General features: G+C 33.6%; 1 protein-coding gene across 14 annotated transcripts in view; it reads left to right on the plus strand.

Moving 5' to 3' along the window:
- Nucleotides 1-25,286, plus strand: part of MYCBP2 (MYC binding protein 2) — a 244,475-nt gene that overhangs the window by 44,312 nt on the left and 174,877 nt on the right. For all 14 annotated transcript variants that reach the window (XM_074329400.2, XM_074329402.2, XM_074329405.2 and 11 more), the window contains exons 6-17: nt 4,732-4,974; nt 5,197-5,268; nt 6,691-6,787; nt 10,520-10,593; nt 10,725-10,863; nt 12,370-12,446; nt 13,369-13,573; nt 15,031-15,195; nt 16,718-16,876; nt 21,565-21,769; nt 24,040-24,185; nt 24,596-24,697. In XM_074329400.2, coding sequence (XP_074185501.2) covers nt 4,732-4,974; nt 5,197-5,268; nt 6,691-6,787; nt 10,520-10,593; nt 10,725-10,863; nt 12,370-12,446; nt 13,369-13,573; nt 15,031-15,195; nt 16,718-16,876; nt 21,565-21,769; nt 24,040-24,185; nt 24,596-24,697 — 1,684 coding nt within the window. The remainder of the gene's footprint in view (nt 1-4,731; nt 4,975-5,196; nt 5,269-6,690; nt 6,788-10,519; nt 10,594-10,724; nt 10,864-12,369; nt 12,447-13,368; nt 13,574-15,030; nt 15,196-16,717; nt 16,877-21,564; nt 21,770-24,039; nt 24,186-24,595; nt 24,698-25,286) is intronic.

Below are 25,286 nucleotides of genomic sequence, written 5' to 3' on the forward strand. Positions count from 1 at the left end.
AGAAATAGTGAAGAAATTATTCAGAATGCAGCACAGAGACAAAGAGAAAAATTTGAAAGATAAAATAAGAAACATGAATGGAGAATGAGCAAGTCTAATGTGTTAGTGTAATCTGAGTTCCGCAAGACAATAATAGGTTTGTGGAAAGGCAGTACTTGAAATAATGGCTGATTTTCCAGAATTGGTGAAACACATGGAATCCTCAGATTAGGGAAGTCCAGTTTATCAGAATAAATTTTCTAGGCCCTGCCACTGTGTTGCAGAGTGAAAATCAATCAGAGAGGAAAAGGGATATATCTGAGACTTCTTATTATAGCACTGGATTTTCTTAAAACTTTAGTACCCTGTTAGAAAGCATGAGAGAAACAGAGCCATGCTGAAGATGCATGTTAAGTTCTGCTCTCTCCCCAGTCTCCGCTAAGGTTATAATAAATTATTTATTTTTAAGTATAAACTTTTAAAAATGGGACACATTTTTGGATGATAGAAATTGGGGAAAGCTTAAACTTAAGTTCCTCATTGGGCTAATGCCCATAGCAAGTAAGTTGGTTTTCCCCTAAAATTCCAAATAGGATTCAGAACTGGAAATAATAGTTACTAGAAAGTAGTGATGAAGGGAAGTGCTAAAAATTGATTTGACATCTGTATAATGAAAGGTAGAGAAACTGAGAGCCCTTCCTCTACCCTTCCCAACCGGGAAGCTGTCCTCTCATATGTCTGAGAGATAGGTTTGCTGTCTAAAGAAATTGAGCCAGAGAGGCCAGGGGAAACCATGCGCATTTGAAAGTGGAACTGAAGAGCCAGGCTGAAAATGGACATTAAGTGAAAGTTTCCATATTGATGATGAAATTTCTTAATCACCACTAAATTCCCAGAACACTGACAGTGAGGCTTATTTTACCTTCTAGGATAAAGACTGGCAGATTCTACTTTGGAGAAAGAATGAAAAAAGACCCACAGATGCAGATATTTCTGTGTGTGTGTGCGTAGGGGGTGATGGGGGAGGAGGGAGGTCCTCCAATGAAACTGTTAACCTTAGTGTGGGTCAGTCATTTATCCCTTTGAAAGGTGTGCCCTCTAGAACAGTGCTGTCCAATAGAAATACAATGTAATCCACATGTGTAATTAATTTTTTTTATTAGCCACTTTAAAGGGTGAAAAGAAGCAGGTGAAGTTAATTGTAAGAATGTATTTTACTCAACTCAATATATCAAAAATAAAATTTTCAGCATGTAATCAATATAAAATTATTAATCATATTCTGTATTCTTGTGTTTATACAAAGCCTTCAAATCCAGTGTGCATTTTACATGGAAAGCATTTCTCAAGTCACACTAACCACATTTCAGGACCTCCATAGTCACACGTGACTGGTGGCTGCCATAGTGGGCAGCGCCCATGTAGAACCGTGGCTGAGTACATGCCCTGGGCTGTGCCCTGCAGTCACACACGTGGCAGTCCTCCTTGGGTGGTGAAAGGGGCAAAAGATAAGGAACAGAAACTCTCTGGTGTCAGAGTGTTGGTCCCATGCTCTTGACTGTTGAGGACTTGTTTTACAGCCCAAGGTACTTCGCAAGTCTTTGGTAAATATTGGTTAAACGAATTCTGAATGAATACACTATTAGCACAATTAAGTTTTTATATCATGGAAAATTGTTGATATTAATGGGTAACAGGCATAATGGAGAAGCAAAGTTGAACAAAAACACTGGAAATTTTATTTCATCTGTAGTAGCAACCCTGGTTTCTCTTATGCTAAATTTTGCACTTCATTATCATGAAGCAGATTCATGATTATCCGTATCATGTGAAAGATACCGTTTGGCTTGTGTGCACTCTAACACAAAAATAATTTCATTTATGTCCAATGTTTATACTTTTTACTAGTCTAGTATGTTTTGTCCACAAAACTTAAAACAATAGAAGTATTGGTTACTTGGTGTTTTGGAGAAAGAGGCATATTTCAGTGTATTTTTTTGTCAAAAATACAAGTTAATATTATTTGGATTTGACATTTTTATTTTGACCTGCTTGAGATTTGCATCTTATAGATGAACTTCTAGTTTATGCTTTTTGCTGACATAGCAAACACGATCATTTTGAACAATTTGTTTATTGAAATATGGTTGACATACAATGTTATATTAGTTTCAGGTGTACAACAAGTGATTTGACTTACAAAATGATCATCACAATAAGTCTAGTGATTATCAATAACCATACTGACTTATCACAATATTATTGATTGTATTCCCTATGTTGTACATTACATCCCTGCAGCCTATTTATTTTATATACCTGGAAGTTTGTACCTCTTTAATCCCCTTTATTTTACCCATCCTCTGGCAACCATGAGTTTGTTCTCTCTGTTTATGAATCTCTTTCTGTTTTGTTTTGGGATTCAATATGTAAGTGAAATCATACAACATTTCCTTTTCTCTGACTTATTTCACTTAGCTAATGTTGCTGCAAGTGGCAAATTTCATTTTTGTAATGGCTGAGTAATATTCCATTGTGTATATGTGCTATGTCTTCTTTATCCATTCATCTATCGATAGATACTTAGAGTGCTTCCATATCTTGACTATTGTAAATAATGCTGCAGTGAACATAGGGGTGCATATACCTTCGAATAAGTGTTTTCATTTTCTTCAATTTCCAGAAGAAGTATTGCTGGATTGTATGCTGGTTCTCTTTTTAAACTTTTGGGGAACCTCCATACTATTTTCCATAGTAGCTATACCAATTTACGTCCTCACCTACAGTGTTCAAGGGATTCCTTTTCTCCATATCTTTGCCAATACTTGTTATGTTTTGTCTTTTTGATAATAGCCATTCTGACTGGTGTGAAGTGATACCTTATTATGGGTTTGATTTGCATTTCCTTCATGATTAGTGATGTTGAGCACGTTTTCATGTGTTTGTTGGTCATTTGTATATCTTTGGAAAGATACTGTGTTTTGCCATGTATAATGCACACGTTTTTGCCCAAATTTATGAGGGAAAAATAAGGATGCGCATTATACATGGCTGGTATTAATTCTTTACCTGCACAAATGCTTTTAATTCTTTTTTTACACTTGTGAGTTAAAAGTGTAACTCTAGAAATCAGTAACGATATTCGTATGCAAAATAATACCCTGGAATATAATAATCAATTTTGTTGAACTTAAGATGAACTGGCAACGAGGAAGAGATCTTGGCTTTCTATGATGCGTAAATATTTTAAGTTTGTTACTGATACATAAAATTTCTTGCACCTTATGTCTGTTCTTGTGTTTTGTAATTAATTGTTACATAACATTTCTTGAACCATGATGTTAAAAAATAAATGCTAAAATTTCTTTATAATACAAAAAACAAGTACCTAAGTGTAAACAAATAAAATTTTGAACTGAAAAATCAAAACAAAAGATTTTCCCCACCGAAAGTTTGGGCCATAAATGTGGGTGCACATTATACACAGCAAAATACAGTATCTGTTTATTCAGGTCCTCTGCCCATTTTTGATCAGATGGTTCTTTGTTTTTTGCTATTGAATTGTATGGGTTCTTCATATATTTTGGATATCGGATATATCATTTCAAACCATTCAGTACATTGCTTTTTCAGTTTGTTGATGGTTTTCTTCATTGTTCAAAAGCTTTTTAGATTGTTGTAGTCCCTTTTTTATTTTTTTATTTTTATTTTTTTTAATTAAGATTATTGGGGCGACAATTGTTAGTAAAGTTACATAGGTTTCAGGTGTACAATTCTGTAATACATCATCTATATATCACATTGTGTATTCACCACCCAGAATCAGTTCTCTTTCCATCACCATATATTGGATCCCTTACACCCTTATCTACCACCACTCTCCTGCCTTACCATTTGTTTATTTTTTATTTTGCTGCCATTGCCAGAGGAGACAGATCCAAAAATACATTGCTAAGATGGATGTCAAAGAGTTAACTACCTATATTTTTTCCTAGGAATTTTATGATTTCAGATCTTATTTTTAAGTCTTTAACATTTTTAGTTTATTTTTGTGTATAGTATAATAAAGTGGTTCCAGTTTCATTCTTTTGCAGGTATGTATCTGTCCAGTTTTTTCAACACCGTATATTGAGGAGACTGTACTTTCCCCACTGCATATTCTTGGCTCCTTTGTCGTAAATGAATTGACCATATATGCGTGGGTTTGTTTCTGGGCTATCTATTCTGTTCAGTTGATTTATGTGTCTGTTTTTGTGCCTGTGTCATACTGTTCTTATTACTATAGCTTTGTTGTATACTTTGACATCAGGAACTGTGATATCTCTAGCTTTGTTCTTCTCAAGATTGGTTTGGATATTTGGTGTCGTTTGTGGCTCCATACAAATTTTAGGACTGTTCTAGTTCTGTGAAAAATGCCATTGGTATTTTGATAGGGATTTCATTGAATCTGTAGATTTTTGGGGATAGTACGGACATTTTAACAGTATTAATTTTTCCAATCTGTGAACACAGTATCTTTGCATTTGTTGTATCATCTTCAATTTCTTTCATCAATGTCTTGTAATTTTAGATTACAGGTCTTCACCTCCTTGGTTAAATTTATTCCTAGGTATTTCATTACATTTGATGCATTTATAGCAACTTATTTTCTTATAAATGATGATATATGACTGAAGTATATTTATTTTGTCTGTTTTGTGTTTGGGACATTTAACAATGAGTTTTTGTTTTTTTCCCTTCTCTTTTGAATAGGTGCCAACGATTCTAAATTCACTACAGAGAAGTGTACAGGCAGTGTTGGTGGGCAAAATTCAAATTCAGGACTGGTTTAGCAATGGCATTAAGAAAGCAGCATTAATGCATAAGTGGCCATTGAAAGAAATAACAGTTGATGAAGATGATCAATGTCTACTTCAGAATGATGGATTTTTTCTTTATCTGTTATGTAAAGATGGACTGTACAAAATAGGCTCTGGATACAGCGGAACAGTGAGGGTAATGTGATTTCTTACCGTTCTTAATCGTAGCACAAGTTACATCCACACTGATTTTGTTTCTTGCTACATTTTTAGAGGACCATCTAATTTTCACATAATAGTATTTCTTTGAAAATCGTAAGGGAAACATGCATTAAATGTTATTCATCCATTTGTGTGATTTTTTTCATTGGTTGTTAATTATGAAATTGTTGATAGACTAACTTTTGTTATTTTGCAGGGCCATATATACAATTCTACATCTCGCATCAGAAACAGAAAAGAAAAAAAGTCTTGGTTAGGGTATGCTCAGGTAGGAGAATATCCATGATAAACCAAACTTTTCTTTCTCATCTTTTAAAACGTGTGGTTCGTACTTGTTTAATCAATAAATCATATCATTTCTATGTAAATAGATGCAATATATTTTTAATAATATGGCTATTAACAATGGTATAATGTAGTGTAAAGAACATTGGCTTAGAATTTATAAGAGGTTTACTTTTAGTTCTGGCCCTGCTTCTTACTAGCTGAGACAGTTTGGACAACTCAGTTAACTTATTTCATCCTCTGATTCAGTTGTAAAATGGGAATAAACATGTCTTCTGTTGGCCTTCTTGTTTAAGTAAGCCTCTAGATAAGAATCAAAGATGGCCTTTATCATTAGCAAATCTGAATTGGGAATGTACCTGTGACCTGAGGCCAAATTAGAGCTTCTTGCCGCAAACTCATTGATTCTACATTTAGATCAGTACCTTCCAGGGAATAGTGTGTGTCCTTTCCAGTAGATAGTTACCTGCGTGGAGGATCATGCAGAGAATCAACAAAGGAAAAAAGAGCTGGGCCTGTATTGCTTTCTTAGTGCTGGGATCTCATCACCTGACTAACGTGGCCAAATGGATGTCAGCAATCAGATACATCACTCCTCCTCCTATGGAGAGAAGTAAATGAATGATGGACATAGGAGCCAGAAGTGATTATTTCTGTGCTGTCCCTTCCTGAGAGGTGAAGCCAGGTTCCCGTGTGGAACGATATAGAGTCAAGATGTCCCTTGCCCAGGTTACAGCTTGTTGTCAGCATCAAGCAATAAAAGATACTTGAAAGCCTTTTGAAAATTAAAGAAATTGTTACATGAGAAATAATCCTGTTATATCAACTATTGGGAAGATTTTGAAATTAAAATTTTAAATATCAGTTTCTCAGTAATTGTCTCTTAGCACTTAATCTGGTTTAAAATGTCTCATCGAATTTTTATTTGCCACTGCTGTACTTTATCTGACAAGTAATGCCATGGAAAATACATTATTACAGAAATGTGTTCAGTGGCATATCACTCCATCTAAAACCACTCCTCTGTTTATTTTTAAGTATTAACCTAAATATTTCAGTTATTTTTTCCTTAAAATATTGTTAAAGTAACACTGGTCATTTCCATTATTTACTTAGCAAATGATACATTAATTTTGAACAAAATGTTTGTACTGTCCTATGTAGAGTGTCTAATATATGTATCTGAGAATATAATAAGTTAATTGGTACCCAGTGGTGTACAATTATTAAAGTTTACCCATATTCTTATATTTTTAGTCTTTAATCTGTTTTAGACCTCAGTATTGATGTATCATTATACCTCAAAAAACTGTAATACAGACGTGAATGGCTAGTTTTTCTGCTAAGTTGGTAATGAAAAAAATATTTTAATACGTAACATAGCAAAATTTTTTGTTGTTACCAGGGTTATTTATTGTATAGAGATGTGAATAACCACAGCATGACAGCCATAAGAATAAGCCCTGAAACACTGGAACAAGATGGTACTGTAATGTTACCAGGTATGTTATGCAACTTGTCGTTTGTTTTCTTCACAGTTGATCTAAGAGACCTGCATGTTAGGCCATTTAGACATACAAAGGGTGATTAGCAAGGAATAGTGCTTGCTTACAAATAGGTTAAAAAAGTCTCGACATGCAAAATATGTTAGAGTCTATAGAAAGTTAATGCATGTGAGGAAAACAGACATCAGAAATATAAGTGTTTTAATTTTTGATTTTAAATTCTTGCCCATCTGCAGCCTGATTCCCCCACTACCCTCTCCCCACCAAGACTGTCTGAGATGCTGAATTAGTTTGAACTGCTGAATTAGATGTTACTTTGTTCCTCTTAATAAAACCACAACTTTGGCTCTCATATAACCTGGTATAAACAGCCTTTTGTTTATTTTTACTTTAACAACAGTACACTTTGGGTTTTCCTCTTTATTTTAAAGGGTTTTCAGAAATAAATATTTGGGTGGGTCAGGAATTTTTAAAAATTCCATCATTTGTGCTTTTTAATTATACTCTGATAAGGTACTTTGGGGACAGCTCATTTTGCTTCCATTTTGAGGTTTTACATACACATATCACTTAAATCACTGCTGTCTATGGCAGTGGATCTTAAATTTTGTGGAACAGTGGGCAAATGCATAATATAGTATCTATTGTAAGGTCTTTGAATTTATTATCCTTAATACATTCTAAAAGACTTTGTTTATGTTAAAACCCTGAATGCTTAATGTGTCTGTCAATTTCGTGGTAAGCAACAATAGTGCTTCTGTGTGCTAGACCACCTGAAAATGATAGAGAACCACTGCTTGAGAAGCATAGTTGCTCCCAGGCTGCTTTTAATTTTTAAAATATTTTATAACTTCATCAAACATTTATTTGAACACTGATATATATAAATAGATCCAAATTAGTGTAAATGACACTATGTTAAGGTAAATGCCACATTTCATGCATAAAGCTACTTTGGAAAACAGATGAGTTACTAACGCAATTTTGTAAGTAACTGTCTGTTTTCAGATATGTGTACAGATTTTTCTTTAATCATCACAAGTCCTCCTGGGCCATGTCTCTTGTCTAAATAATAATAATAATAATAATAATAATAACAATAATAACTTTAAATAACGTGTACCCCCATACATATATACACCATTAAAAACAATCGTATTTATTTTATAAGTAAGTGTCATAAAAACAAAAAATCAAAATTGTAACCCTACGTCCCATATATAAACACTATAATGTGTTGGTGAATATCCTTCCTGTCTTACACATGTATGTGTGTTTATATGTGAGAAAAAGTGATCATATGCTACATATTGCTTTTTAACATATCCCTTTCCCTCATTAATCTGAATATAATTTCCAGGCCATTAAATAGTCTTTCACAGTATCATTTTAATGTTATAAAATATATTCCATTGAATGGAAGTCTCTTCTAATTTTTTGCCATATACATTACACTGTAATGAGCATTATTCTCGCTCTGTCTGTGCACGTCATTTTAGGATAATGTACTGGTAGAAAATTCTTAATCCTCCTCCCCAACAAATAGATACTAATATAAAGGATTTACTTCTGAGAAACCCTCATCATTTCATAGAGATTATGACTGAGAAGACCATTTTCAAATGGTCTACCTACCATCTGTTGTATTTATTCCACCATGATGGAAATGAGTTGCTAATGTCCTTATTCATTTTAAATACTTCTACACCATTTAACATATGAAACGCAACTTTTAACAATATCAAGTGTGGCTTTCTGTGTTTCATAATAAATATGTACCATATCACGGTGAAGAATGAATCAGACTTTGGGAAGATAGTACCATGTTGCATGTCTTCCGAACTGGCAGATGTTGCTTGATATTTTCCTGAAGATGCTGTCTTATAACATGACATGATGGATGAAGAAAGGATCAAGAGAAGATCTTTTTGAAACCACACAGCAGAAAGACGTGCCCTCAAGTGTGAAGAAACCTCTTGTCATTTTTCCATTTCTTTGACCTGGACTGCAATTTCTTCAGTAGTACTTTTTTCCTCCCTAGCTGGGGGCAACTCTGTCCTGTCGCTTTTCAACTAAGAAGGAGCAGAAGTGAATTGTCAGCTTTATAGACAGCAGTGAATACCATGTCTAAAACTGACATAAATCTGGTAACTTCTTGAGCTTCGTGTTCCAGCTTGTCTTACAATCTAGTGTATAAATAAGTTGTTTTCAGTCTAGCTTTGATGAACCTAAAACATACCTTTTCCTGTTAATTGTCATTTTAACCTTTATATGTTGCCATAGTTCTTGTATTGTATCCTGATGTCATTTACGCTCCATGCCTGGTGACAGGCTGCCTCAGATCATGAGGCTTTTGCTACTCTTCTTGTGCCACTTCACTCCTCACCCCTGCATTTATCTGAAATTATAATGAGTTTTTCTTCTTTGCTTTTTAGTTTAAAATCTTACTGCTTAGAGCTTCAGAAGCATCTTTCTTGCGCCTCTTTGTATTCTGTACAGTGGACTAGGAACTCTTTCTTTCGATTTCTCCTCTCTTTGATTACCAAGTCTCTTGGGCTACCCGTGGGCCTTGTCTCCCAGTTTCTATTTCCAGTTTGTGATCACTGAATTCTCTATTTGGTAAGGGTCTGCCTGTGTTTTGCATATTTATGATAAGGAAGTATGCTAGTATGAAGCTCCTGGGCAAAGATATAGAGTAATCCAGCTTATTTGGGTGGGCTCCATTACTTCATTCCAAAAACAGAATTTTATGTTTTGTTGATTCAGGTGCAAATAGAAATAAAGTATTATTTTTTGGTATTGTAATTAATGGAGAGATTCATCCTAGTTCTCTGCAGTTATTTTGGGAAGTGTGTGTGCTTTTTTACTTGCTTGCTGAACATATCTTTTTCCAAAAGGCTACAGTTTGTACATAGATGTTGATTTTGCTTGTAGTTTCATGTTATTTAGTAGCAATCACTAACACATGTCCCAGAGGTCCTTCTGTGATGCTGGTATCCCTTGCTACAATTGCACTTGAGCATTATTTTGATCAAAGTATGTTGTGCACTATTCCACAGATACATAGAGTGTTGATAAAACATGGTTTTCCAGCCAAATATGTGAGCACTTTCAGGCAAAAAGAAATACAGAAGTTTAGATCTGTCTGTTTTCTGAGGGATGAACATTTAAAAAGTGTATAGCATGCTAAATGCTCAAAATGCTGGAGATAAGCATTAAACTTCTAAGTGGAAACTGGACAACCAGTTCTATTTTACAAAGCAAGGGATATCTGTAGTTGGACACCATAGACTCAAATACAGAAGCTTTAGGTCTGTCTGCATTTTCCTGTGACACTAATGACTGTGATGTATGTCTGAGGTAGAGTGTTGCCTACATTGCATGTGATTGTATTGAAATGATTATAACCAACATTATAGTTTGTTCATCGTGGTGCATGTTTGTTATCAGACTTTATCTAATACTAATTCATTTTGAAATTAGGCGGGCTCTGAGTTCCTTGGTTATGGAAGATTTATAAGTGTAAGCACAGAATGTAATAAATATTATTAGTGAATTATTTAGTTTCTGCTAATATGTAATTCTTTGTTAAAAAACACAGTCTCCCTTAGAGTTTGTTTATCCTTATTGGTGGAGAACTCTCATTCTGACTTCAACAGAGGAGAAAGTCATTTTTGTGAGCTGTTTATTTATATTGTAATATAGTTACTTTCTCTTCCTTTTGCACAGATTGCCACAATGAAGGTCAAAATATTTTATTTACTGATGGCGAATATATTAATCAGATAGCTGCTTCAAGAGATGTAAGTACTCTGAATCATGAGTAGCTGGGGTAAATGGAATCCCTTTCCTATAAATTGATTTTGATTAGATGGAATATAGATCGTTAAAAGGCCAATTTATGCAACATAATACTGTGGATGTTTTGTTCTAGGATGGCTTTGTTGTCAGAATATTTGCCACAAGCACTGAACCTGTGCTACAACAAGAATTGCAACTTAAACTGGCCAGAAAATGCTTACATGCCTGTGGTATCTCACTATTTGATCTGGAAAAGGACTTGCATATTATAAGTAAGATTGTCAAATAAGCCTTTCTCGCATATTTTAATTTTCAGATTCTTTATTCTTTTGAAAACTGACATTGTATTTTCAGCAGTGTAGCTTATATTTTAGTTGCTATTTTTCTGTCTGATATTATAAAGCACACTTATGAATTAATATGTATGAGTAGATAGGAAATATGGTCTTTAAACAGAGTAAGATATATGAACACCGTTTTAAGGAAGAGACTGATAATTTTCCATTTTCATTCTGAGTAGAGCAAAAGAAAGTAAACTTACATTTGATAAAAATTATAGACAGACAACACTTGTGGACATCACTAGTTTGTATGCTCCTTCTGTATTCAATTATTTAAAATTTTGAAAACTTCTATTGTAAATGTTACTACAATGATATATATAGTTCTCTCATTGAAACCGTTAATTTTGATTTGAACAGATTTCCAGGATAGCCATAGAGTGATCCCACAGGTTGTGAAAATGGTAATTGGTCTAACAAACGGATTCATCTTTCATTTGGATGTAGAAGTACAGGCAACCAGAGAGTATTTCTCAGACTTAATATACTTACTCTCGCCGTGTCATGGTAGTAATTGGGATCACCAGTTCCCACGAGGGTCTCACTTTGGTTGGCCATGCTGCTGCAGGTTTAATAGTGCTGTTGTTTCACTTAGGGATTCTTTGCATAACCCATCTTTTTTGACTATCTCATTAAATTTCAGAAACTTGACATTAGTGATTTACTTTGCATCTTAATTATTTTTGTAATTCTTTCATAGAAAAATATAGAATTAAATTATAGTTTTAAATTTAAAAAAGCCCATGAACTAATTAGTAATTTGTATAATTGGCCAAAATTATAAAATGTGCCATATATAACTATTTACACATAGTTTTACAGTTTGAAAATGTGCGTAAGGATCTGTGTATATGTGTATGTACACATACGTATTCAGATTCATAAAGTAGCTACATGAAATGTTCTGTAGTAAAAAAGCATGGAGTGAAGAATCTGAAATACCTTAATTCAAACATGTACATGGTATTGTTCAAGCCCAAATGACTTGGGTTCTGGACTAACCTCACCAGCTTTATATTTATTCATTTATAAAACAGGCAGTATGGTTGTGAGGATCACATAGGATAAGGTTCATGTGTTCTGTAATCCCTGCTACCTAATAGATCGGTAAAAATTTGTTATTTGTTAATTCAAGGTATATTGCTGACATTGCTTTAAAAATTTTTTCATATTAAAAAAGTTAATCTGGCACTAGTTTGGAACAATTAAGAAGCTTATAATAACCTTATGTTTCCTTGGAGCAGTGTACCTATTTATACATATATGTGTGTGTGTGTATATAGATATGTATTTTAATTCAGGTGTATGACATTTTGTCATCCTTGTTTTTGAGTTATATTAATTGAATTGACTCTTTAATCACTCAGAATAGTAGCAGTTGTACTTGAAATTATTCATATTAAAAAATAATAGACTTTCTTAATCATGCATTATCAGGTACAGGATTTGATGAGGAGTCAGCAATTCTTGGTGCAGGACGAGAGTTTGCACTAATGAAAACAGCAAATGGAAAGGTAAGTTACTCTTTTAGGATTAAAAATTAGCATTCTCTGCTTTAAGAGAGAGTTGGTACATCAGTTGATTAGTTTACATAGTTCACATGTTTAAACGTAATCATATTTTAGATTTTGATTTAAATTATTTTATGTTTTTATATGGTAAAATTTTATTCATGTTGAAATATGAAAAGGAAATTGACATTTAAGAGTACAACACTTTATAAACTTTATAAAATGTTATACTTTTATAAATATTTGCTTTGAATTATGGAGCTCTTTGTGTAATTTTTTGAGTTGGGGTGAATTCACATTTTGTGTTTATTTTGATGAATATGACATCCATTGCAACTTTCTGTAAATGAGCAGAAATATACAGACTACAAGTTGGGGGAAAGAGGAGAATGTATAAATAAGTTATCGATTTAGAGATCAATCTACAGAGATGGAAGTTTCTTATCTATTGGGTGTGAAGATGAAGTAAGATAAATACAGTATGTTTGTATGTAGGGCTTTTTATATTGGGGAAAATTAATTGGGAATTTTATGAATTTACTACTGTTACAAGTTTTGAGTATATTTATAAAGTATATTTTTTTGTATCTATTCAGGATACTTATAAAGTATCATATAAAATTGAAAGGTGAGGGATTATAAGTATTCTGAATAGATAGAAAAAACTATTATGGGCTCTTGTCCTTTTGGAAAAATATGCCTATTTGTCTCCTTTTTAGCTCACAGAAATCAAATGGTATTAAAAAAAAAATTTGGGTTCTTGGTATTTTTGCTTTTCAATAAAATATGGAAGTTTTTTTTCTCCCATGTGAAACCTGGTACACTACTCCAAAAGGCACTATAACTCCCTTTTTCTTTCTTTTCTTTTTCTTCTCTTTTTCTTATTCCTTTTCTTTTTCTTCTTTTTTTTTCTTGTATATATAAGATATATTACACCGGCAAATACCAGAGTCTTGGAATCAAACAAGGTGGTCCTTCAGCAGGAAAATGGGTTGAGCTACCAATTACAAAATCTCCAAAGATTGTACACTTCTCAGTTGGACACGATGGCTCTCACGCCCTTTTAGTTGCAGAAGATGGAAGCATATTCTTTACAGGATCTGCTAGTAAAGGAGAAGATGGAGAGTCAAGTAAGTTGACTGATCAACTGAACATTCAGTAAAAATAGTATGGAATTTGGTAATATATGGTGTATCTGTTTCAACAGTACTAACCTCACAAAGTTAATAGAGGATTTTACATTGGGGCATATTCAGTTAATGGTGGTGGTATACTGTTCAGTAAATAACTGGGATTGCTTATTTCATTCTAGAGTTCATATTCATCAATCTTATATGCGTTATGGATACATGGCTATTGATTTGTTTTGCCAGTTCATGTTATTTAAAAAAAACGTATTCTGGTATATTATTTTAGGTAACCCAAAATTTTTGAAGGAACATATATTTTGAAATGAAGTAAACCTTATGTAACCTTGTGTAATAATGTGAGTTATGGATCACGGTTCTTGGTGTCATTTCTCTATGATGAAAGTATTCCTTAAGTAATGAAAAAATAATTTTGTTTATTCCTTATCTTTTCTATGCTTCTGTTCAGTCTTCCTCAGTGTAATGTTTCTCTTTTTGTAACTTCTCATCTACTTTATATATTGTAGCACAGTAGGGTAGCATCTTATGAATATTAGGTTTTAAGTCAACATCTAATGTAAAAATCATGTATAAATAAAAGTTACTCTGGAAGAAATCCCTTAAAACAGCATGAAGTGTATCACCATATTTCAGAAACTTGCACAGCTAGTTTTTCCTTCTAGCATTCAGAGAACATTGTTCTTTCTTTGCTTGAGCACCAGATAGCATAGTTGTTGTATATACCAGTATGATGTGGATCGTGTTATATGAAAAAATGTAATGGTATTTTAAGTCCCCGAATTGTACCCAGCATAGCAGTATGTTTTTATTCTGAAAAGCATGCAACAATTGAGGTTGACTAAAGGAAGATAAGATGTATTTATATTTCCCATCTTTTGCTCATTTGAAGGATTTAGTTTTTGAGAGCAGAGGCTGCTTGAATCATCCATGTTTACATTTATTCACTGTCCCTCCGTACAATCTTTACAATCTTTCATTGGTAGGTGTTAGCTACTTAATACGTATGTGTTGAATGAATGAGGAACAGATTTCACTTTCAGGAGTCTACCATAAAAATACACGTAAGTTAGAGTTTGAGAGGAAAGGTAATTATGGAATAGTATTGATAATATAAATAGCTGATCTAGAGATTGGACTCCCCAGAAGTTTGGTAGAAAATTGTTGTTTCCCATTGGGAATTTCAATATGTTACCAAGAGGAGGATCTGACAATGATAGCCTGAATATTAATTAACCAGGTGAAGCTTGCAGGTTTACTCATTTTAATTGACATGTTGGGAAGTTGAGGCCTTTGTGAAAATAAATAAGTAAGTAAATAAATAAATAAATAGTATCATAAAGCAAATAATATATTTTTTACTTGGGCTTTATATACAAACTATTATTTTTATTTATGCATAGGTGCCTTAATTTAACTTAATTTAATTTAATTTTTTTAAGCTAAGAGCAGACGGCAATCAAAACCCTATAAACCTAAAAAAATAATTAAGATGGAAGGCAAGATTGTGGTGTATACAGCCTGCAATAATGGAAGTAGTTCTGTTATTTCTAAAGATGGAGAGCTATACATGTTTGGAAAAGATGCCATTTACTCTGATAGTTCAAGTAAGTTAAACACCATTTCACTGTTATGCAAAGTCCAAAACTAGACATTATGTATTGCAAAGCTATGACTAGAAAATTAACATTTGTAGCATGCTTTTTCCATGTTTTTCACCTTTCTTTCCAAATACAATGCTTTGTGATTCCTTCCTGTCTTTGTGGGGACCACTGTTACTATTAGATTGGTGCAAAAATAATTGTGGTTTAAAAGGTTAAAAACAAATGCAAAAACCGCAATTACTTTTGCACCAACCTAATAGTTTCATGCAGAGCTAATCACGGGGCTTAGCTGTCTAGCAGTTACTTGTTCTGGAGAGCTTCCTCTAGACCCAGATGCTCATGTGATGTGTTCATGGTAGTACCCCAGGGAAATGATTGACATAACATAGCTGATTTATGATTGATAAGTTATTTAGCGCCACATTAGGTAGTTAGGAGGGACTATCTCTCTCTGACTTACTGTTATCTCCCCAGTACCCAGCAGTGTCTGGCTCATGGCACCGTCTCAAAAATTACTTGTTAAGTGACTGAGTGACAGATAAACCAAAAGTTTAAATAGTGGATAGGAAGGATAGAACTGGTCAGATAAAGAGTATATAAACTCTGATCTTAAAAACTTGTCATATTTGGTTGCCATATTTTCTTTCTGGCATATAGAAAAGAGTATAACGATTGCGGCAACCCGCTGGAAGGTTTTTATATGAAGTAAATATGTAAATTTCTTTGTCAAAAGGAAACGAGAATTAATGAAGTTTCTGATTGGAAGTTTAATTGATTGTCTCAGGCTGGGGAAATGACATATATTGAACATTTATAGCAATTATATATTGAAATGTACTCAGGTAATATTTGAGTTGGCTTAATTTGGTAATGTTTAGATTCTCAGTTGGCCTCAGTGTCAAGAGTGAAGCAAAATTTTTCGAATGGGCTCATATATAGTTTAAAAATAATATTCAGTGTAACTATTGCTTGATAAAATTCTCTGGGAATGGGCTGATCAAAACTTGTTCATTTAATTCAAGTTTAGGAACTAGCTATGCATTGGATTGTGGAAGAAAGTATTTTAGGTTCAAAAGGATTGAAAACTACCTCTTTGGAAAATCTCACAGGTTTCTACAAAAATGTTATTCAGTATACTCTGGCGAGTGTTTTCCTTTGTTTTGCTGAGGCAGGTCAAAGCAGGTAAAGTTTGAGAACTAATGACTCTTCTGAGAATTGTTGAGAGCTGTTGCCATTTAGAGCAAGTATTCGGGAGAAGAGAGCTTGAGCTAATGCCACAGTAAAGATTTGTTCTAAGTCTGGATGATAACATTTTAAGATTTTGAAGCTTCATTACAAAATTAGGAAATTAATTTACTGGTATTTTGCCAGTCTTTTGGCTGCTTATTTTCCGTTTTGGTGGGTTATTGTATCCTAGAAATGAAAAGTTCTGCATTGAGGGGTCCTTTTACGTTACTGATGATTCACTACTAGGCTCAGAGAGGCTTTTTTGTTGTTTCTTACCAAATTTGCATCTTTCCTATAGGTTTGGTAACCGATTTGAAAGGCCATTTTGTGACTCAAGTGGCTATGGGCAAAGCTCACACTTGTGTTTTAATGAAGAATGGAGAAGTTTGGACATTTGGTGTAAATAATAAAGGACAGTGTGGACGAGACACTGGTGCCATGAACCAAGGGGGGAAAGGTAGGTCTTGAGTATGTGGTCATGAACCTGTACCTTGTCTTTTCGTTAGTTTTTCAGAACAACATAGTGAAGAATCTTATTCTTTTCTAAACAAGTGACTCTTTGATTTCATATTTACAAATTAGGAAAACCACTGCCTTTTTTTATTTATTTGGCAATTTATCACTGGAATAATCAAATATACTTTAGACTTATAATTCATGAACAAATGAGCTTGTTTACTTGTAAGTTTTTCTTAATATTATATGAAATACAATAGCACCTCTTTGATTTAGCATTATTGGTGAATAAATTATTCTAGACTTTTTCTGTTTGACTTATTTCGCTTAGCATAATAAACCTCTGTAACTTTACTAACAATTGTCACTCCAGTAAACTTTAATTAAAAAAATTATTCTAGAAAAGTGCATTTTCAAACTCTTCATCATTAGCTTTTTATACCATGTTTTCAGTTTTAAAAATTTTGGCAGCAGTCAGTCTGGCAAAGACTATCTTCCTGTTTAACAGCATGTGCCTAACCTCTAATTTAATCAGTTCTTGACAACTAAGAATGATCCTCAAGAATACTTGACCCTTTATCAAGAGCTAAATTGTAGATGTCTCTTATTCACTGTATCCTTTTCTCAAACAGGCTTTTAAGGGATGAGAGGGGTTTATCCATGCTCGTTGTGGTATTGTTTTTGTAACAGTTTGTGTCTGCTTCATTCTTGCTGTCACTTTTTATCTTAGCTGCTGTCAGTACTATATATACCCTTCACTCCAACTTCTGATTTTCTGCTTTTAATTTTGTGTGGGCATGAGAGTGAAAAATATATATTATTAGAACTAAGCATTGAACTGTGTTTAAAGTACAAATGAGTTTCAGGATTAATACTTGTGTAAATTAACAAAAACAAGTTTAGCTCTTTGGGGGCCTTCTTGATGGCAGACTCATCTAGACATCAAGAGCCCACTATTGTTTTTCCTTACCTCATTTATATGTGTATGTTTTTAAAATGGCTTTTAAAAGAACAAGTCTGTTAGAGCAACATTGATTTTAAAAAAGAAGGAAGAACAAAAGAAAGAAATGGATTACTCCAAAATGGAAATATTTTTTCTTCTTGTTAAGCCAGTGAACCATAGTTTTAGACAATACCTACTAGTCAAAGAGGAGAGAACCAGATCAGTTTTCTCCTTATAATATATACATATTCAAATTATGTTTTATAGGAGTTCTGAGGTGAGCAAACTTGTTTCTTTATTATTCTGAAACTTTTGTGAAAATTTGGCATACATTTATACTTATTATTCTGGATTCTTAGTGTAAATTTTGTAATAACAAAATTAAATTGTTAGAAAGATTTTTCACTTAATAGAAATGACACCCACTCAGGAAGTGAATTGGAAAGCAGGCTAGTAGTGTAGTACACGTAATGAGTATAGATTGCAGTGTCATAAAAAACATAACAGGATATTTAAAAGTTTTAAAAAAATAGGAAAAGTACAGAAAATAGTGAAGTATTAAAAAATTATGTACCTACCACTATTTCTTTCCATTTTTCAGTGAAAAAAAAATGTAGATAAGATTGTAGTGTCCTGCATTCCCCTTCCAGGGCTTATGATTATACTCCCTCTCTCTCCCGAACCAGCCACCTTTACGGCTTTGATCAATGTCCTTTCAGTCACGTTCCCGTACTTTTACTTGTTCCTATATATTTTAGATGTAAAATACATTACATATATTTTACACATAAAATATATTTAGAGTAAGTGCTAATCTATTATTCATATTTTTCTGCAAAAAAATAATTGTCTCACTATTGTTTTTGAAATATGTCCATGTTGGTACATATAAATCTAGATGATGGATGTTAACTACTGTGTAAAAAAAACCATACCACTAACATACCACAGTTTATGCATTCTCCTGCTGATAAATGAGTTTATTTCTAATTTTTCAATATTATAATTATAAAACTTTTATACGTGTCTCCTGGAAAATGTGTGAGACTCTAGTGAAATTGCTGTGTTGTAGCTGTCAGCTTTGCTAAATTTTTCTTGGAAGATTAATCCAATTTATTTTACTCTTACCAGTAGAGTTTGATTTTCCACATGACTCAAATAGTTAGTATTGACAGACTCTGATTTTTGTCATTGTGATGGCTGTGACATTCTATTTCATTGTAACTTTTTTTGTTATACTGAAGTGTAACATATATGCAGAAAATACACGTCGTAAGTGTACATTTTGATAAATTATTACACACTGAACACAGTCATGTAATCAGAGCCCAGATGAAGAACTTGTTCATGAACAGCAGCCCAGGTAGTCCCCCTTTATGTTCCTCTCTAGTCACTATCCTCCTTTCCAGTTAACACCATAAATTACCTTTGCATACTTTATAAATGTTATCATGTAGTATGAATTTCTTACGTCTGGTTTCTTTTCACTCAACTCTTCGTTTATGAGATTCATCCATGTTGTTACAGTTAGTTATAGATTGTTTGTTCTCATCGTGGTGTAGTTGTAGTATTAAATTATGTGAATATACCACAGTTTTAAAATCTTTTCTAGCGTGGACATTTGGGTAGTTTCTACTTTTGGTTATTATGAATAGTGTTGCTCTGAACATTTCTAGTAAATGCCAGTGAAAATATGTACGCATTTTTTGGGGGCGTGTAACTAGGGGCAAAATTGCTGGATCTTTCATTTTTCTTTAGATTTGCATTCCCTTGGCTATATATAGTTAATTAGACTGTCTTTTCAAACTACTCTTATTTTGCTTGCCTTTTTCTTAACTGATTTATAGGAATTGTTTATATATTATGTTGTACGTGTTGCAAATATCTTTGACTGACTTGTGGCTTATTTTTTATATGTATGGTTCATATGTTGCATGTAATTTTTAAATTTTGAAGACGAGTATTTCTTTTTTTTCTGTATAAATTTTTGCTTCATGTAGTCAGGTTGGAGCCTTTTTCCTCCTATATGAATTAGAGTCAGTTTTTCTGCTTGGCATTGTGATTGGCATTGCTTTGAATTTAGAGATCAATTTGAGGATAATAGTTACAGGACTGTTAGATGATTAAATGAGTAATACCTGTAGACCTGGACAGAAGTAAGTGCTCAATCTATTTTAGCTATTGTTGTTATTAAAAATAGAGTTACTTGGGCCTTCTCCTGGATTGCTTTATTGTAACTCTAGACATACGTATATCCAGTACTTGGTTATCTAAATTTTCAGCCTGTCCATAGATTAGAAGTGGCAAAATTTTTAAAAAGGCTGTATATTCTGTTGAGTTAATTTATTGATTAGACAGATCTATACTGAGTCTGTTATAAGTGTAAGTGATAGGAGAATAAGGTTGACTAAGATAAGAGGTAAGGTGAGGAAGGTGTAACTTTGTCTTTGAGGATCTAAGTTTAGTAAGAAAGGCAAACATAAAAAATAACTACTCGATTCCCACTGATTTTCTCTTTCATTGTATGCTCTTGTAACACTAAATGTTCCTTCATGATCATATCACAGTTGTATAGTTACACTTTTCTGTATGGCTATTTGATTAATGTGTATCTTTCTAAATTATAAGCTTTATCATGGTTCATCGTCATAGTCCTCAGTGCCCAGATCAGGCGTCTACAAACTATAACCGACCCCATATCTGCTCAGTGGACTGTTTTCTGTGTGGCCCTCCCAGCTAAGAATGGATTTGACCTTTGTAAAAAGTTATTTTTTAAAAATGTGGTAGGGACTATATGGCCCACAAAGCCGAAATTATTTACAATATGGACATTTACAAGAATTTTTGCTTAATCTTTCCCTTAAGGTGAAATGCCTAGGGCATAGTAGGTGTTCAATAGTAGTAGTAGTAGTAGTCGTTGTAACAATAATAACAATAATAATAGGAATTATAGCACAAATCAGTTGTAATCGGGTATAAACAGGTTTTGAAGAGATAGAGGCTGGCTCTCTGGGAAAAGTGGTAAGTGTGTTCGCAGGAAATGACTTGTGAGCTGAGTTTTTGAAGGCTAAAAAGAGTTTCTCTGGTAGATGAAGAAGAAAAAGGCATCTGGTAAATGAGGTAGGAACATAACAGATGGAGCAGAAATGAGCCGGAGCAGGTGGAAGGACATGGGATGTTTAGAAAGCGGAGGGAACTGAGGTCCAGGTGCAATGTAGTTTGTCTGGACAAAAGGAGGTGGGAGCTACAGTGGAACTGCCTCTATCTTGCCGAGAACTTTTGTTCTTTTAAAAACCTTAGAAAGACATTGGAGCTTTGTAAATTGTGAAGTCATAGGATCAAGTATATGTTTTAAGAAGCTGATTACTAGCAATGGGAGGATGTTTGAGAGTGGAGGGACTCAGCTCAGAGCGTCATCAGGAGACTTTGGTCTGTTGCACAAAAGTGCTAGTCGTGAGGATGGAAAGGAGGGACTAAAATCAGAAAATATTAAAAGTATGATCTACAGAAAGTAACAGCTAAGAGATGTTCCTGCCTCTCCCAGTTCTTTTTGCCGAAAGGAAATGAGGGGGACACTTAGTAGTAGTACCTAGTGGTCCCTTTGTCACGCTTATATTTTAGTATTCCTTTGTGTTACTCACTTGGATTAGTATGTGATATATATTTTTTAATTGGGAAATCTAATTACCAGATTTTTAGACATGGGCATAATCTACATAAAAATTATAAACTGATTTGTCAAATAGGGTTTGGAGTTGAAAATATGGCCACTGCAATGGATGAAGACCTGGAAGAAGAGCTAGATGAAAAAGATGAGAAGTCCATGATGTGCCCTCCAGGCATGCATAAATGGAAGCTGGAGCAGTGCATGGTGTGTACTGTCTGTGGAGACTGTACCGGTTACGGAGCCAGCTGTGTCAGTAGTGGGCGTCCAGACAGAGTTCCTGGAGGGTAAGAACGTGATTCACACTGAAAAAATAAAATAGTAGTAGAAAACGTGCAGAACACATTCCAAAATGATTGCAGCATGTTCTAGTATGTGTGTCTTAAAGGCATATTGGCATATACTTATAATTCTCATAATTGTTCTCTATTATAATAATTTCTATTTTAGTTTCATTTTTACTTAAGTTGCTTTTCTTTCATTTGATTCATTTAAACCATTATTTAAAACAAGTGATAAATTTTTTGAAGGCTTGGGCTGTACTTTCGTTTGTATTCTTTTCCTAAGACTGCTTCGATGCCAAAAATCTATTCATTTTTGTTGAACATGAATCTTTTCTGAGTAGAATTATCAGATACCATAGTCAATTAGGGATATATAATTTTCTTTTAAATTAAATTTACTATTTGTAATTTTAGGAGTTCTAGGAACTGTCACTTCTAAAGTTGCATTTTACCTGTTTGTCCTTTTTACTCTTATTTCTACCACTTATTTTTTTCCAGGGTCCTATATTGTCATTTTAAATTTAATGTGTGAGTTTGGCAGAATCAGAATGCAGGTTTTTCCCTAGAATGTTGGGGAGAATTTTGGTTCTTATTTTTGTATTGACATTTATAGCCAATGTAACATAATGGGGTATCCTTTGTGAGATCAAATTAATTATGACAGATCTGATCTTTGTAAGATTAGATTAATTATGATAATTAGCTGACTTTGGAAAGTAAGGGAAATTTTGTGAAGAAAGAGTCTTCTGACCTCCCCCCTCCCCGCCACTTCTGACCTCTCTATTTGACACCTCTTCAGTAGTCAGGTGCTTCTTCCCATGTAATTTCTCAATCTACTATGAGTATATTCCCTTGTTTATATTATGGCCTAACACAGTGAAATAGATCATATATAACAGGCCTTTTCTCTTAGGCTATTGAAATATTATGAGTTTTAAACAGTACCTTTTATTTGCGTTTTTTAGCAATGTACATATATTTTGGCTCTCTTCATGAAACGATAATATTTCCTCTACAAGGAGTTGAAATTTATCCTCCTGGATCTCTCTCAAGCTATTTCCATTAAAATTGAGTATCTCTAACCTCAGAACTGAAGCAACTGATAAATATCATAAATGAATTTATAATTCTCTGGTTCTTCCTAAAATTAATTATTCTTCTTTATATGCTTTCCCCCAGAGATTTATTATCAGTTTCCAGTAATTATAGATTTAAATGGACAGTTCCTAACCCAGTACAATAATTTCTTTATTAATGGAGCAGAAGTGAATACACGAATAAAGTCAACGTAAGAATATGTTCCAGGACACTAAGCACTATTAAAAATGACTTCAGTTATTATAAAATTGTGACTGCATATCTTAGATTATATTTAGAATTAAGCGTTATTTTTTAAATAGTGCCCACAGACAATTCCGCAGTTTTCACTGCTGTAGTTAGGGATCCTGCACATTGTCATTAATGCTTCCGTTTAAAAGCCAGGATTCACAGGGCACCTAGCTGTGTCTTTCAAAACTCCTGCCGGGTAGATCCTGGATAACCAGAGGCTCAACGAGGCTGTCAAAGTTTTTTGGGACTGAGTCAACAAATACTAATATAGCTACGACGTCTGCATTTATAAAATGTGTGACTAAGAAGTTAGTTGTTCACTGACCCTCTTGCCAACTTCTAGGCGTGTTCTTGTCTTCTTTATGTTATAATCAAATGCCATATGTTCAAACTAATATGAAAAGGACAAAGAAGAGGAAAAATAACAGGTAACTGAACACAGTGAAAGGAGCGAATGGAAGATGGTAGCATGTAAAGGAGAGGGAGGGAAAAGGAGTCGTAGCGTATGAAGCTGCAAGCCGGGCTCACTCACTGAAGGCTGCCCAGACCTCTCTTAACTTACCTGGTAGATAAGAATGTTTGTTTATTTACCAACCAACCCATCCAGACCACTTAGTAGTAAAACTGCTGGTGGTTATCTTAATTGTGAAGACTTTAAAAATATTTGTTATAGCATCTTTGAAGATAACAGAATACATTTGCATTTTCTGTAGAAATATAGCAACTATGCCTATCAGGAGCTTAATAAATTCTTGTTTTTAATTATTCATCTATTCATACCTTTTCTTAAAAATCTACATCCTGACCCTGATCTGAAGGGGTGATTTTATTGCTGACTCATTTAACTTAATCTTAAAACTGCATAAAAAATGTTATAGAAAGAGTTTTAAGGAAAGAGTAAAAAGATTTCAGTTAATGGATTTTGTTTGTTTTTTGTTTTTTAGGGTCTGTGGTTGTGGTTCTGGAGAATCTGGCTGTGCTGTGTGTGGATGTTGCAAGGCTTGTGCAAGAGAGTTGGATGGTCAAGAGGCAAGACAGAGAGGAATTCTGGATGCAGTGAAAGAGATGATACCTTTAGATCTTCTGTTAGGTAATTAGCTTTACTGTACTAGACATCTTGCCCTCAACTCAGTAATTTGGATAGCTTAAAAAATTTCTATTAGGTATATGCTAGAAAATTAAGATAGTTAATTATGCAATATTGCTTTTATGATAATTGACACTATGTCATTAATTAAAGGATGAGGTTCTTTTTCTGTTTTTTGCTAAGATTCTTACAATAAAAATAACTTGTGTTTTAGACAGTTTTGTTAGCTTTTATTTCCCAAATTTCATACAGTTCTCTCATATCTTATATAGTGTGTGTGTGTGTGTGTGTGTGTGTGTGTGTGTGTGTGTGGATGGATATAGATATATAGATATCCATCCACACACACACACACACAGAATTTATTTATTTATGTATTTATTTATTTAATTTATTTTTCCCCAATCATCTAGCTGTCCCAGTACCCGGGGTTAACATTGAAGAACACCTTCAGTTACGACAAGAAGAAAAACGGCAGCGAGTAATCAGGAGACACAGATTAGAAGAAGGAAGAGGTAAGAAGTAGCTGCAGAGAAAAAGTATATGAAAATTTGTTTTCTAACCCTATACTGAGAGACCACTGAAAGGTTTGCAGAATAGGCTGATTTGGTAAGAAATACAAATTAAAATTAGTGACCTTCTAATAACTCATGAAAATAATATGAAAATATTCGGGATGTTTATGATTGTGCTGATAACGTACGTTTAATTCAGTAGAATATTTATAGCATATATAAATATTTATATATGCTATATAAATATAGCATATAGCTGTTAAAAAAAGAAAAAAAAGAATTGTTGTACTATCTGCCAAGCATCAAAAACTATTAGCAACTTTTTAAAAAATACAAATTTTAATAATTTTCCTTCACCCAGATTTTGGACTCATCTATTTCACCATAAACAAGTTTAATATAGTATTTTATTTCCTATTTTCCTGGTCATTTATAATCATCACTTGGGCATAGTCCTATGACTCTCTATTCCAATCCAATGCATAATTATGCCTTTATGTGTCTGATTTTATTCTGGAAAAATCTTATTTTGGTTATGTACAAGAAGGGTAAGTTGGAGAGTCTGCAGGTTTTAATTGCAAAGATAGAT

Source organism: Rhinolophus sinicus, chromosome 16 (genome assembly GCF_057876585.1).
Source record: "Rhinolophus sinicus isolate RSI-liver-muscle chromosome 16, RSI-T2T, whole genome shotgun sequence".
NCBI lineage: Eukaryota > Metazoa > Chordata > Mammalia > Chiroptera > Rhinolophidae > Rhinolophus > Rhinolophus sinicus.